General features: G+C 39.1%; 1 protein-coding gene across 1 annotated transcript in view; it reads right to left on the reverse strand.

Annotated features, from left to right (window-relative positions):
* Positions 1 to 2,661: 2,661 nt before the first annotated feature.
* Positions 2,662 to 14,753, reverse strand: part of LOC149447838 (endothelin receptor type B-like) — a 33,170-nt gene continuing 21,078 nt past the window's right edge. Inside the window, exons 5-8 of the mRNA XM_089651944.1 lie at positions 13,774 to 13,923; positions 13,118 to 13,251; positions 10,065 to 10,173; positions 2,662 to 7,587 (exon numbers count right to left, since the gene is read on the reverse strand). Coding sequence (XP_089508070.1) covers positions 7,438 to 7,587; positions 10,065 to 10,173; positions 13,118 to 13,251; positions 13,774 to 13,923 — 543 coding nt within the window. The 3' untranslated portion in view covers positions 2,662 to 7,437. The remainder of the gene's footprint in view (positions 7,588 to 10,064; positions 10,174 to 13,117; positions 13,252 to 13,773; positions 13,924 to 14,753) is intronic.

The raw sequence follows: 14,753 nt of genomic DNA on the forward strand, positions 1-14,753 counted from the left end.
AAAAAGACGTAGGGGAAGGGGTGGGGGTTGTACCGCTTTAGGTCATACTGGTTCTCTGACTCACTAAATTTATTTAGCTTCTGTAGATATGTTTTATATTTATATTTAGTACACAATGAATTGCAACCAATCAGCTTTCATCAGTATATAATGTAATCTAATGGACTGTTATGACTTACTGACCTTTTCCCTGCTATCTGAATAAACCAGTTTATTGATGAACTCAGTTTAAGTTTTGTATATCAATTTGCATACACAGAAACCAAAAGTTGAGCATGTTTCATAAGTTATGTATAGCTTTTCTTTATTTTACCTTCCTTACCTTCAAAGTATGACATTGACAAAAATGTATATCAGATCAGTATCTGGCTCCTGGCTGCAAAGCGGCAGATTTTAATTAGAGCGCAAATCAAGGTTTGCAGTCCAATATTCTTCAATTTGAAGTTGTAACCATGCCACAAATATGCTTTTCAAAAAGCCTGCAGAGAGTTCTTAAAAATGCTTACACGTTCAGTTCGTGGAGTATTTCCTCTCAGGTAATAGAGGGAGGAATGTTGGCTGTGGCGAGTCAGCAGCTTCTTTTGAGTAGATAAAATAATCCCCATTGAACTAAAGCTCATGTGGGGTGAACAAACAACTGACTTTTAATACAAACCGTATGCATTACGATCAAACGTTAATGGAAAAGTTCTAAGCAAACCTCTGTTAGAACAAATTGATTCATCTGGGTTTGGTTGGTACTTGAATTGTTGGTAAATAGAATTTTAGCTTTGCTTTTTACCAAATTTTCAGTCATCTCCTATATTGCATGTTTAATATAATTCTAATCATTTACAACTATAGGCTTGGTAGGGTGTGCCAGCTCTGAAATGGTAGAAATGTTCAAATCTGGCATTAAATGATATCTAATTGTTTTCCATTTTGTATAGAGTAGGGAATGGTTTAAGCCGTTCAAGCTTTTATTTCTACAATTTGTGTTCCATTGGAGAGATTTCTGTTCATTTAGTTTTTCGCAGACACAAGAAGACGTGAGTGGAAGTCTCTCCAAAGAAAGAAAAACACCCTCTTAGACAGTTGTTCCCATTGGAATAACTCCCCTCTACTCCTGGTAACAACTCCAAATTTTGGATTTTCCCTCACTTTCAGTTCTGATGCCAGTGGTCACCAGGAAAAACTGAGCACAGTAAAACGTGCCATACATATACAGGGTTTTCTGGTTCAACCCATGGAATGAAGAAGAGAAATCTAATAGATTCCGACATGCGTGCTAAAGAGCATAGATGAAGGAATCTTTCCTACCAGCTATTGTATTTTGCCAGCTGACACCCATGGCTGTCAGAATACCTGACCAGTGCCAGCATCTGATTGGATATAGTTGCTTTTCGGCCCAAAATTTTCCACCTGGGCACTTCCAACAAAAGTCGACTGAAAAATTAACGTAGTTGAGCTGGGCGGTGCTGATAGATAACCATCAGCATAGTGATGAGTTTGAGTTTGGTTGAACCTCAGAGACAGCTGTTATTCTTGGCCCGATGAGCCACAGCTGGGTTATACCCCACCCTGTAGCTGTATGTGCACAAAGATGCTTGTGACATCACTGACCAATTGTGGCCATATGGCAAATGTCAAATATGGTAAATGTCACAGGCATCCCAGCCCCTTGGTGTGTGTGCAGCTGGGGGATGGGGATGTCATGGCAGCAGCATATTGGCAAAGCACTGATGGCCAACTTCCGTGTTCAGCTGAGGGCTGAACTTGGGTTCAGGCTGAACTTGGGTTCAAACCGAACCAAGCTCATCCCTTCTGCTGAATCGGCCTAAATTTGTGCTGTGTATGACAGGCTTAAATTGCTTAACGCATATAGCAATAAAAATTCTACGTGTTCTACTCCCTCACCACTTCATCCAAAACTAAAAAAAAAAAAGTTTTGTCTTTATATAACAGTATACTTTAAAAGCATAATGCATTAATATGGTATTAAACTCAAAACCAAAAATGTAATATATTGCACATTATCAATCATTAGATGTGGTGGTTGCATTAGTTTTCTTTTTTTTTAGGCTTTTCCCCTCTGTTTGCACCTGGTGATCTGTCTAGTAACACACCTCCTGTATTAGACTGTCCCCACTCTGGATGAAGGAGCACAGCGGGCACATTTGAACAGCAGCATTGTCACTCTGGGGGTAGGGAAGTGTTGTGAAGATGTACTAGCAGATTTAAATACACTAACAAATTGAAGCCAAACTCCAGCTAACATTTTATAAGTAGTTACAGCAAACTGTTCTTTTTCTTTTGGGATAAAGGTTTTACAAAAATGAAAGCTCATATTTGTAAGTACCCCTGTCAGTGGTAAATGGTTTGTCTCATCCCTGTAACTGATACAATCCAAAATAGTGCATGTCCTTTTGAAAAACAAAAGACCTACTGGCTGGATCGCCATGTGAAAATAAAATTTGAAAAAACTAAAAATAAAATGAATAAAGCCATTGCATCTAAGAATTGGTAAGCTGCAATATAATAAATATTTGCTTTTAATACTGCTTTAATAAAAGTCAAGTGTCTATACTCTGATGATTACACGACAGGCTGTGCTATATTATATGAAAGAAGGAGGGGTGAAAGAAGTATAGTCACATGGTTTACAGACAATGTGAAAAACTGTTGGTAGAAAATGTGAGATTTATTAAAAAACAAAGTGACACACACGAAACTGATATAGGAGAATTATTCACAAAATGTAACAAATGGGCAATCCATCATCCATCACATGAGAAACTGGACAAAAAAAAAAAGAATATATTTTTGTGAAAACTGTATATTGCTTTGGTCACTGAACGCAAACTTGGATTTGAGGTTATATTAAAAAAAAGGTCCAGCCCTGCTGGAACGGTCTGTTTTCTAAACTCTGCTGTAATTGGTCAAGTTTGCTTCTATCAAACGGATGTGTGGCCCCTGCACAGATTTGATTTGTTAGAAGTTAGCCCCTGTATTTCTCTCCTTTAAAGGCATATTCCAGCTTTTGCAAAAAAAAATAATAATAAATGTGCCCTCATTGCTTAAAAGAATATACATTTATTAACTTTCATTGTATTTTCCTGCAAAGCATCACAACCACAATCAGTGGATTGTGGGTGCAATGCACAGACTCCAGCAGACTATTCCTCCAGCCACAGGTCTGAAGGGGCTGCAGGAAATATCAATGGGCTATGAGTGCAGTGGCATCACTGCATTTGTGCTCCATTTAAAAGTACAAGCCCATCTACTGCTGAGGCATGCCATGCACAGCCACACCAAGTTTAAAAAATGACAAGAGCCTGTAGGGAGAAGAACCCCTAGGATTCAGTAGGAGGAGAGATGGGTGGTTTGTGGTTGGGGGTTGCAGACTCTCACCTTGTTTTATGTTGCACCCTAAATATTTGTGTAACAAGCAAAATTATTAGAAAGGTAGCCTTAGCTTTCAAAGGCTTGCCATGAAAGAAACATGGAGACTGCTACTGTGGACCCCTGCTGAAAATGCTAATTGCGTGACTGTCATGGTGACCCACATGCTTCAATAATTTGAATAACTGACCCAGAACAAGTATGTAAATAAGTACCTTTTTTAACTAAACCAGAACAGTGACTCAAAGAAACAAAGCCAAAGCTGGGCAGCTATCCTTTCCAGAAGTTGTCATCAATGGTGTCCCTCATCTTTCTTTCATTGACTGGTTAATTTTTAAATTAATAAATATCTATGCTAGCGTGCAGGCATGCAGTTTAAATTATGATTATATACTTATGCTTAATATGTTGCTAAAAAAATAAAAGCACATATTTGAAAGTACCCGTCAGTGGTAAATGGTTTGTCTCATCCATGTAACTGATACAATCCAAAATCATTCATCGTTCATGAAATATGTTATCTAAAGTCCATTTCTTACATCAGGCCACTGCCTAACCATATTCACTGTGTATTACAAAATGGGTAATATGTATTAAATATACTTACCTTATACCTGGCTTTCCCACAGGAAAAAGGGTGTCATCACAATCCTACCAGTGAGATCCTGAGGATCCCAGATTTTGTTACAGGCTCTCCTGCTGTGTGCCAGAGTGTCTTCTCATGAAATTTGGGATATTCAGTGTTCCCATGATCCTGTTGGATGGATTGGGATGTCACCCTTCTCTTACTTTTTTTTAGTTTTTTTTTATGCTTTAATGTGGTGGTTTGGTCTGGGTGGGCCCTGATGTAATAATCAGATCTTGCCTTTTAGCTCAGGTTCCACTTTGAAATGCTGGTTACCTGGTTGTTTTTGGCTTTATCACAAGGACCTAAATATCCAAATTTCTTAAAGTGATTCTAAAAGTACATAAAAAAAAGTAACAAACAAGTGATACTTTCTGTACAATGGTTTTGCACAGAGCAGCCCTGATCCTCTGCTTCTCAGGCCCCCACCAATGCTTCTGGCTCCTCCCCTCTGCTGTGTGCCCCCATAGCAAGAAGCTTGCTCCTGAGGGCATTCGTGTGTGCTCGCTCCTGAGCCAGTTCTGTGTGTCCATTGACACACAGAGCGCAGCTTGACCCTGCTCCCATTCCCTCCTTACTGGCTGCGATTGACAGCAGCAGGAGCCAATGGCCCTCACTGCTGCCTTTCTGTCCAGTGAGGAGAGAGAGAACCAAGAGAGCTGCTCTCATGCACATCACTTGATTGGAATCCGGTTTGTATAAGGGAAGCCGGGGAGCAACTCTATACTTGTCATGGTCTCAGAAAGCATTAAAAAAGAATTTGCATGAGCATTAAATGTTTAAACACAGTTTCATACATTCATGTCTAAATACTTGTATTGGCTTCTCCAGTGTATTGAAATGTGAATAAAACTCCTTCTATATTCCTTGCTTTTCAGCTCCTCTGCCCCACCCCTGATAAAAACCGGATTTGTGGGAGTTTCTGCTCAAGCAGAGCACAGTTGTCACCACTAGAGGGTGTGTCAGCTAGAAGGCTCCCATCCAGTTCCTCTGTTCTACCCCCTCTGTTTTTTCAAGCAGTGACAGGTTCTGCTAGAATTACCATTCTGTGGTCCAGATGAGTCTGCAAGAATATATAACATACTCTATATGACCATTTTGTCCATGCAAATGGGTTGCACAGCATCATCGGTTGGAAGGATGCAGGCTACCCGGAGGGGAAAGGATGCTATTGACTACGCTATCTCAGCAATTAGACAGGCTAGAGGAAAAGGACAAAATGGTACATGCACTTTGTCCTTCGGAGGACAGGAGCAAAGATGTGTAGTGAGATTCCTTCTCGGAGCCAAAGTATTACTGTGCCTGGCAATAATTTAAGAAGGAGAGATCATCAACGGTCTTCACCTATAAATCTGTAATCTCAGGTTTCCTATAATAACTGACAGCGATCGTTCTTATGTCTTGGATTCAACTTGCTGCTGCTGGACTGTAGTACATTTCAGCATGTTCCAATGTGGGTTATAGTAAGACTGTCTAACCGTAACATTACACAGCTATTCTTTACAAATCAAATATAAGCACAATGCAAACTTTATCTGCAGAAAGCAAAATCTAACATATGACTTCCTATAGAACAGATCAAGACAGAGCATGTAAGAACATTTCTGATAAGACAATAGGAGCATTCACTGTGTTTTTTCCTTTTATTCACTTTTTTTTTTTTACTTTGCTACTATAAGATTAGGCAAACACATCTTTTTTTCTGATTAACGGAGAACCCCGTGAATTACCACTGGAAAAGGTGGAAAATGCACTTACCTCAATGCTATCCTTTGTTATTTGCTGCTGTCCAAAACCTTGATGGAAGCATATCAGTAACATTAGATAGCCATCATTGTGGCAACCAGTTCCATTGGAATGACATGCACAGTGATTGGTTGTACCACTGGGCTGGCAGGGAGCTTGTAAACAGCTGCATCTCAGATGGCATGGTGGTAATTGTAATTAACATAATTACTTGTATCCCTCAGTCCTTTCTAATGATACTTATCTGAGTTACCCTTTAAACACAGTTAACACTTTAATATCTGTAGTATTAAATGCAGAATGTCAGTTAGGTGACACAGTCACACCAGGCATTCAGAAAGTCTAATTCCTTTCAGTATAAAATGAATTATGTTACATGAAGAATAGGAATGGCAGTGTTAGCTCACAAACTTCTTTTACTAGGAATGTCTAAAATTGATTTAAAAGGGTTGTGCAGGCAAAATATAAATCACTCACAGAAAGTGCTATGACCTAATATTATGACAAGAGGTGTGCTTGTGTTTCACTTTTTCCCTAAGGGCTCATATACACTGCAGCTGATAAACTGACGTTCAGGAGCTGTTCAGTGTTTTTTCAGCAGCTCCTGAACTCACCCCAATGTTTTCCTATGTGTCCATGTACACATCGTCATTTACAGGCAGTTGAGTTTACAGTCATTTTTTGAACGCAGAAAAGGAGGAGTAGATTTTATCAGCGTTTCAAACGCCAAATGCTTGTACACTGCTGAAATGAAATAGAACACATCCAAACACCACAAAACAAAAAGACAGCTAATCTCAACAAATACTGCTATCTCTGCTTCTGCTCTCTCTGTTTCTCTCAAAATAGTAATTTTTTTACTGTTTTTCAGTGCATTCTGGGCATTTTGGAAGGTCTCCTGAGGTTATCTTTAAAAAACACTTCTAAACGCAAACGCTCATAAATGATGTTTTTTAACCTATGTTTTCCAGCAGTCAGTTCCCATCATTCAGAAGTGTTCCGTGTACATGCAGCCTTAATCTCCAGGCTTATGTCCTGTAGTGATGTAGTGTAGCACAGCATGTACCACCTGACCACCACAGTCATGATAGAGATACATTGAAGGCTTCAAGAAGAAAGCACATTCTGTGCAGGAAAAAAATTAGATTACATGCAATCTGTTCATTCTGATTCTGTGTCCCTTGAAGTTCACTAAACAAAAATGCAGTATAATGCTGTGGAAGCCAGCAAAAAAGATTTTCTGTTTCCACCAGAGATCTTAGACTCTCACTTTCTTAATACTGGCACTTGTTGATGGATAAAAGTACAGGTAAAAAAATGTGCATTCAACCTGTCACAACCCCTTTAAAAATACAGAATATAAATATTACATAAATATAACCTTAGTTCCTGGCCCTGAAAATAACATTTTAGTAAAAGTAAAACTCACAGGAAGCTTGGGGGTGGATTTTCTGTCTCATGTGACCTGTAAAAAAGTTCTTGGTAGGTGGTATTCCAGGTTTCCACCTTGAAAATAGATTGAATGCCTACAGTACAGCATAAAAGTGGACACTATATATACAGCCCACAAGGCATTTATGCCATCTCTGACATCATATATACATCATATATACAATGAGCCATGATCAGGTAGGGAAATGTGGTCTGTGGTCCATTGGGGGAGTGTTGTTTTCTTTATCTTCATTTCAGGAAGAGCTGTATTTGTTTGTCAGACGAGAACTACTGCGATCTAGGACTAAGTCATGGCCATTAGCTTTCCATTTCCCGCCAGAACCCTTTTCATCCATAGGAGTGATAGTGAGGTTGGGCCTGTGGCACCAGCAGCATAGGCAGGTCTGCAAGATAAAGAAGAAATATATATTTCTATTGAAGTTAGGCAGGAGGGATCAACAAAAATGTGAAAACTCTCTTGAAGATCCTTTAAACAATCTCACAAACTATCTCCAGCCACCCAAACACCTCCTTTTACCTACTGATGAACCTAGCACATGTGACCAAAGATGCTATAGCACTACTATATTTGTTCAGGGACCTTCAACAGGGCCATCTTTTCGCACAGGCACCCATAGGTAGAGCCCAGGGGCCCCAGGTGCATGGGGGGATAGCGAGTGGATAGAGCAGGTGATTAATGCAGTGGGTTGGGGAATACACCAAAACTGATCTTTTGTGGCTCTCACTGCAGCAGCTGAAGGCCGACATCTTCATATCTCCCAACTTTTTGAGATGAGAATGAGGGACTCCTATTAGCAAATATATGTAGGCATAGGACACCCCCCCCCCCCATCAAGGAGAATTATAAAAAAAAAAAGGATTAGTTAAACCTTCAAGTGTTGTTTTTAAACCACTACTTTTCCTTTATATTGGCCTTTGAAGTTTACAAATGCAACAATTTAGAAACTGGATGAAAGGTTTAGCACTGGGAAACACTTTTTGAAAGATAAATAGTGCATTTTATATACAACTATATAGATCAGACCAAAATGAGGGACAAATGAAGAGGAAGGAGGGACAGAGGGACTTTGTTGCAATTGAGGGACAGTCCCTCAAAATCAGGGACAGTTGGGAGGTATGCATCTCCTGACTCAGATGCTGGAGTGAGAGCCACAAAAAGATCAGTGTCGGTTATTCCCCCCACCCTATGCACTGATCCAGATTTTTCTGTCTCCTGTTCATTCATTTGCAGTGCAGCTGAGGTTACAAATAACGGGCATTCAGTCCCTTTCTCTGTTTCAAAAGTGAAACTTCAGAGGTCTATTCAAACCCTTGACATCTCACCAAAGCCCCCCCCCCCCCAAACAGCATTATAACAATAATGTGAACAATGATTAAATTTAAATAAAAAAAAAATCAAAAATGGTAAAAAAAAAAACAATTGCAATTTGTATAAAATCAGACTAAAATTTCTGATCAGACTACAAAGCCAGACCCAATGTGTGGCCACACCCACTGTGTGCTGTTGTACACATCTCTCTGGTAGGAGCCCCAGGGCACTACTTTTCCTACTTTGCCCATGGGACCATGATGCTGCTAAGGTGACACTGACCTTCAAAACAGCATACCAGAGGAATTGCTTTATGTGCCTCTCTGGAAAAGATTTGTTTTCTCAGGTTCCAATAACTTGTAACCAATATTTGTTCTTTTATTTGGAACTTAAGTAGTTTATAACTCAAATCATCAAAAGTACAATTTTTATTTTTTTTTTTGCATTTATTCCCTTTTGTAAAGATATTAAAATTATTTTGCTGGTACAAAGTATTTTTTACATTAAGTGCTACAAATACAAACAAATACAAATACAAAATTGCTTATATGTAAACCATTTACATATAAGCACAAAAAGCTAAGGGAAGAAGGGGTTGAAGGAGTTATTATAAACTAATTAGGGTTAACACAGGGATAAAAACATTTGCCCTGCTCAGTCAAGGTGATAGCCAGGTGGTGCGGAGGCGGGAGAGGCTCCCACCCTCCCACCCTAGCAATATTGCCTTAGAGCCGCACCTGATACGGGTGATTTTTCTGCCCTGTCCCAGCGCTGCTTTAAAGCAGGGAGTGCGCCTTTGCTTAAAGGATAAATACGTTTTCAGACAAGTTTACTTTCCCTTCTTGGCCCCATCACTGACTTATAGTTCCCCACTCATCTCTTTTCCAGAGGCCTACTTACCTCTATCCCATAGATGTCCTAATACGGTTAGGTATTACTTAACAAAAATTTGTATTTACATAGAGTTAATCTAAGTACCTGAACCTATTATCCTTTCAGCTTCTAATCTCCTGCACAGTGGGATGTAGACTGTGAAAAGGAGGGGCAATGTGATTTTTATGCAATGCGGGATAGATTGCAAACCACTGTCAGTCTAAGGAAGGCCATAGAAGGAGCAAATTTCTTTCCTGCAACCTTGATAGCCCCATCAACACAGACAGTGTTGACAGGGGAATCCCTGCCGCCAGGCCACTGCATTCTTCTGGTTAAGGGCGGGGGAAGCCAAGAGAAGACAGTGATTATTGCTAGCGGCTAAATTAGCTGCTTGCAATAATCGCATGTAAAATCCAGCACGCTGGTTGTACCCAAGTTGAGCAATCGATCGATCAACTTGGGTACATTCAGGCCTGCCCATACATTCTGAAACGACTGAGATTCCCTATGGCCATCTATGGCCAGCTTAACACTGGGAACTTGCAAATAGTAAAAGATAGCAAGATGAAGGCTTCACCAGTGTGGTGCTGCTGCTTTATATTCTAAACTGGGATGAGGAAAAGGAAGGGACATCACCAAATTGCCTACTGCAGTAAATAAAACAAGAATACAGCTTACCTGGAAACAGTTTTTGAATTTCCTGCTAACAAAGTAGAGCGCCACTGGATTTATACAGGAATTCAGAGAGGCCATATTGATTCCAATGTAATTCATGACTAAGAAAAAGCTAAAGAAAGAACAAGCACATGAATATGTATAGAAACCAATCAGTCCTCTTGTTTAAAGGGTATGTCTGGACAAAACCTTTTTTGTTCTTATTTTTGCATAGAATGGGGAAGGGTTAAAGCCTGCGTTGAGTTTTACTGCTTTCTGGGGCTCTGTTTTAGAGGCATTTCGTGTCTTTAGTAAACCAAAACAAGCAAATGCAGGATTTTTTTTTTCCTGGAAGCCTCTTTTAAATGTTACAGGTCTGAAGACTACAATCTCTTGCAGATCACCATAATAACTTCCATCCTAATTTAGTAAATTAATTGAAGCTCTACTTATTCATAATCTACATTGCTTCTGGAATGCAATAAAATGGCTATAAGTGTAATTGTACCCATTTGTCCTCTATTGTTTATTAATTACACAATTAGTAACTCTGCTGAGTCTATAGTATATTGCTGTATAAAAAAATGTGAAGGTGTGCAGACATGTTTTCAGAAGAGTTCAGACGTTATTATTGGAAATTATTATTAAAGTGAACATGAACTTTACTCTTCTGCAGAGATCCTAATGGTTAGTACACATGGTGAGAAAATCGGACAAAAATAAAAAGCTTACGGAGCGATTGTCCATTAATCTGATCATTAGAACACAGCTTTCGAAAGCCTATCACGATCAGTTCATGTGAAAATATCAGAAGAGAAAAGCACAAAATATTTTCTCATAAGATATTGGAACAAACAATTTTCATGTAATTAGTATAGTATTTGTATAAATAAAAATTGAGTGACCAAGGCAATACAATGAACAATATAATACAATACATTATATAACTTCTGAACTTGTATTCTGTCTATCAAGAATTTTGGTAACTTAAAAAAAAAAACGTATTCGTTTTCGATATGAGACTAGCATCCAAAAAAAAAAAAAAAAAAGGGGCAATCATTTGTCCAATATTCTCATCGTCTGTACTTGGCTTTACAGTAAAAAATTATATTTGTAACAGCCTGTAGAGGAAGTTGTTTGATACACCTTTCCATCAGCAAGGAGTAAAATCTATGCTCGTTTGAAGAGCTATGGGTACCGTTGCTTCTGAATTTGTTGGATAGTGTGACCCCCTGCTGGGCTCTGCAGTTCCATGGCGGTGATACCATGTACCCAATAGAAGCTACTACAGCACTCTGGCAGTGTTTTTTTGCTGTCTCTATCTTCCTCTCCCAGTGACACATTTTCCCCTAATATTTTTGCGTAGTGACACAGGAATAAAAGTGGGATCAAAAACAGAAATAGCATTTTGACATAAGTTTTTACTTTTTTATGAATATGTTTTGTGGGAGGAAGGGGGGAAGGGGTAGAACTTTTTTCAAGTTCTTACTACTATTTGTGTCCCTTTTGTGGAGATTTATCTTTACTTCTTGGCCAGGTAACAGGGTGTAACAAGAGTAGGGAGTGATGGGCTATCTTTGTGATGACGACAGATGCAGGGACAAAATCCCTGTTATTTAGTAGAGGAGGGTCAGAACATTTGTCAAAGTCACAGGGTACAGGCACAGTCATGTTCAATTTTTGCGTAAGTATAATTTATTTACAAGTACCAGGGCACTTTAAAATGTTACTTCTTATCATTTTTTCATCATCTCTTCTCTGTACCTTCACACGCAATTGCTACCTTCAAACATCCATCCTAACATCCAACTCCAGAAAACATACAAATCCTCCCATGCAGTGTGGCTGTTCTAGCATTGCAAGGGTTAAATGTTTGTTTACATTTAGGGGGCAGAAAAAGCAATTATACTCACCCAATCCTCCACTCCTCCAGCAGACAGCGCTCCCCTATGCTCCAGTGGTGGACTGTCCTACAGAGCCCTCACTTCCAATGCAGGGCTATGGAACTTCTCTGCCCAGGTACAATACTTTCTCTCCTCTGAAATACCCGCTATCTTCTTTGGTGACATAACATCCCTGTTACCTCTTAGCATCTCAACTCAACCTATTCTTTAACCTAACAAAATGGACACACACATCTACTCTGCCTTCTTATGATCTTTTAGTCTCCCAATTCCGTGCTCCTTGCAGCTTCTCCAGCAACCCTTTTTCTATCTCTGATAATCAACATATCAGGATGGATGTCACATCACTTCTTCAAACTCAATCTTTCCAAAACTGAGTTATTATTATTTTTTATTAATACCCATTAATTGCCAAACTCTCCACTGGCTTACACTCACCCAACGTACAAAATTCAAAATACTAAAGAAAACATACAAGTCAGTCACAACTCTGCCCCAAGCTATACTACTAGTCCTGTCCTAAAATATCACCCAAACCCTCTCACTGCTTTTCTCAAGGATTTTTCCAGATCCTCACCCTTCCTCTGGAGCTCCCTACTCCAATCTGTCTGGCTATTTCCCACTAACTGCTTCCACCTAAACACAGCCTTTTACTTTCTCCATCAGCTAATCCCTCACAGTTAATACCTTTAGTATCATTTAAAACCTCCCGTTTTGATTGTAGGCTCTTACATGCAGAGCCTTCCTAACTCTTTTGCAGTGACTTGTATTGTAACTGTACTGTCTTTATTTTGTAAAGCACTGCGCAATTGTTGGTGTAATTTAAATCCTGTATAATAATATTCAATCTGGTTTTTATTGTTCTCTGTGTCTCCCTGTCCGGGTGATTTATCAGTTTTTTGTTTTGGTGTCACTGGGGACAGAAAGTGAAGGAAAATCTCCTTAATGAGGACATAGACAGGAATAAAAACATAAAAGAAGTTCAGATGCATATCCACACTATCGAAAATGTTAAAAAACAAAGCTTTTTAAAGCCAAACAGTTTGGTTTTAAAGCCTTTATTTCCTTAATGTGATATTGAATTCCCTTTGTCATCTGGTCACTGAGCAGCTATCCCTGTATCCTTCCCTAATTCTACATACAGACGAAGAATCAATTCAGTTGGAATCTCACCTGAGAAGTTCACATCTGTGTGGATCTGTTCCATCATATACAGTTTTTTTCAGTATACTGCTCACATGGAGAGGAAGCCAGCAGAGTGCGAAGATCACCACCAAGCAAAACACTGTCTTTGCCACTTCCCTTCTCTGAAATAAAACATCAGAATACTTGAACATGGAAATTCCAATTGGACAAGTGCAGGGCTGTATAAAATACTTATTTCAAGGAGAAAATTGTAAACGTATGAAAAAAAAGGTCTGCATCAAGAGTTTCTAAATTGATGGATATGTATTCACAAGCAATTAGATTTAGGATTTGATTTTTCTCATACTGGATAGAGTGGGCAGCCTAGGCAACACATCTATAATTGCTTTCACTATTCACTAAGCTACTTAAAGTGTATGTCTGGATCAATTAAAAAACATATCAGTACATCTCTACAATACATGCACATTTCCCCGTGATTTATCAAATACTTGTTGACCTGCCAAAAAAAAAAAAATACACTCCTATTTTTCTGTATGCACTGACAAACCACTGTCTTTGCTGCACTGCAATACCAAGCAGTATTGTCAGCTCTGCCTAGTTCTCCCCTCCTGGACTACAGAACTCTCTCTGGGAGAGAAAAAAAACACTAATAAGCAGAAATGTCTAAAGGTAACACCTACCTGTTTCATGTGATCATTGAGTGCTATTCTCATGCCATTCTTCATGCTTAGCATCTCACAGGACATTAATGTGTAAAAGATTCCGGTGCAGGCCAAAGGAAGGCAGAAGTAAAAACCAAAAAGCCACCATACTTTCACTTCTTGATAAAACTGGAACACAAGCAGCAACGTCAATAATTATTTCTTTGTATAACAGGTAAGTAAAATGTCTAGATTTACCAAATGTCTGTTTCTTTGTAGAGTTATGTTTGTGTACCAGGCCTCACATATGAGAATTAACATAAACTTTTCACAAGCCTCAGTAAGGCAAACTGATCATTTAATAAACAAATACACAATCAAGGTTACCTTTGCAAACCACATCAAAATCAGACCATGATACAGACATATATATATATATATATATATATATATATATACACAAAGTAGTATCAAAGAGTTTCAAGACTAATGTTGTAACACAGCAACAGATGGCAGCACAAGTCTACCTGTATAGTTACAGGGAGCACCTACCTTCATAAGTCAGTGTGCCAAAAGACATTGTCCTATGTACATCGGGAGCAGTGGGCTGGCGATATTCTGACCACATGCATTACTACGTCTGTGATTTCACCACGGACAGCAAGTTAGAACAAAGCAAACGTGAAATTCTGTGTAAAACTGGGCAGATCGCTGGATCTCCGCAATGTTGTCAAAATGACAACCTTTGAGCTGGGTCATCTTTGGGGAGAGGAGATTTTTGGGGTTTGAGCTTGTTGAACTCATTGAGTTCTTCCTGATCTCTCGCCGTCTTCCACTCTTGAAGCAAGCATGCCACTCAAAACACCTTGAATAAATAATTGCAGCATTGCTGTAAACTTGCCAAATCATATCAAATGTCTCTCTGGCAGTTTTGCCCAGTTTCACACTGAATTTAACACTGGCTCTTTGTTCTGACTTGCTGTCCATGATGAAGTAGCAAATGTGGTAACGCACGTGGT

Source organism: Staurois parvus, unplaced genomic scaffold (genome assembly GCF_062004578.1).
Source record: "Staurois parvus isolate SC_StPar_1 unplaced genomic scaffold, SC_StPar_1.0 ptg000668l, whole genome shotgun sequence".
Classification (NCBI taxonomy): domain Eukaryota; kingdom Metazoa; phylum Chordata; class Amphibia; order Anura; family Ranidae; genus Staurois; species Staurois parvus.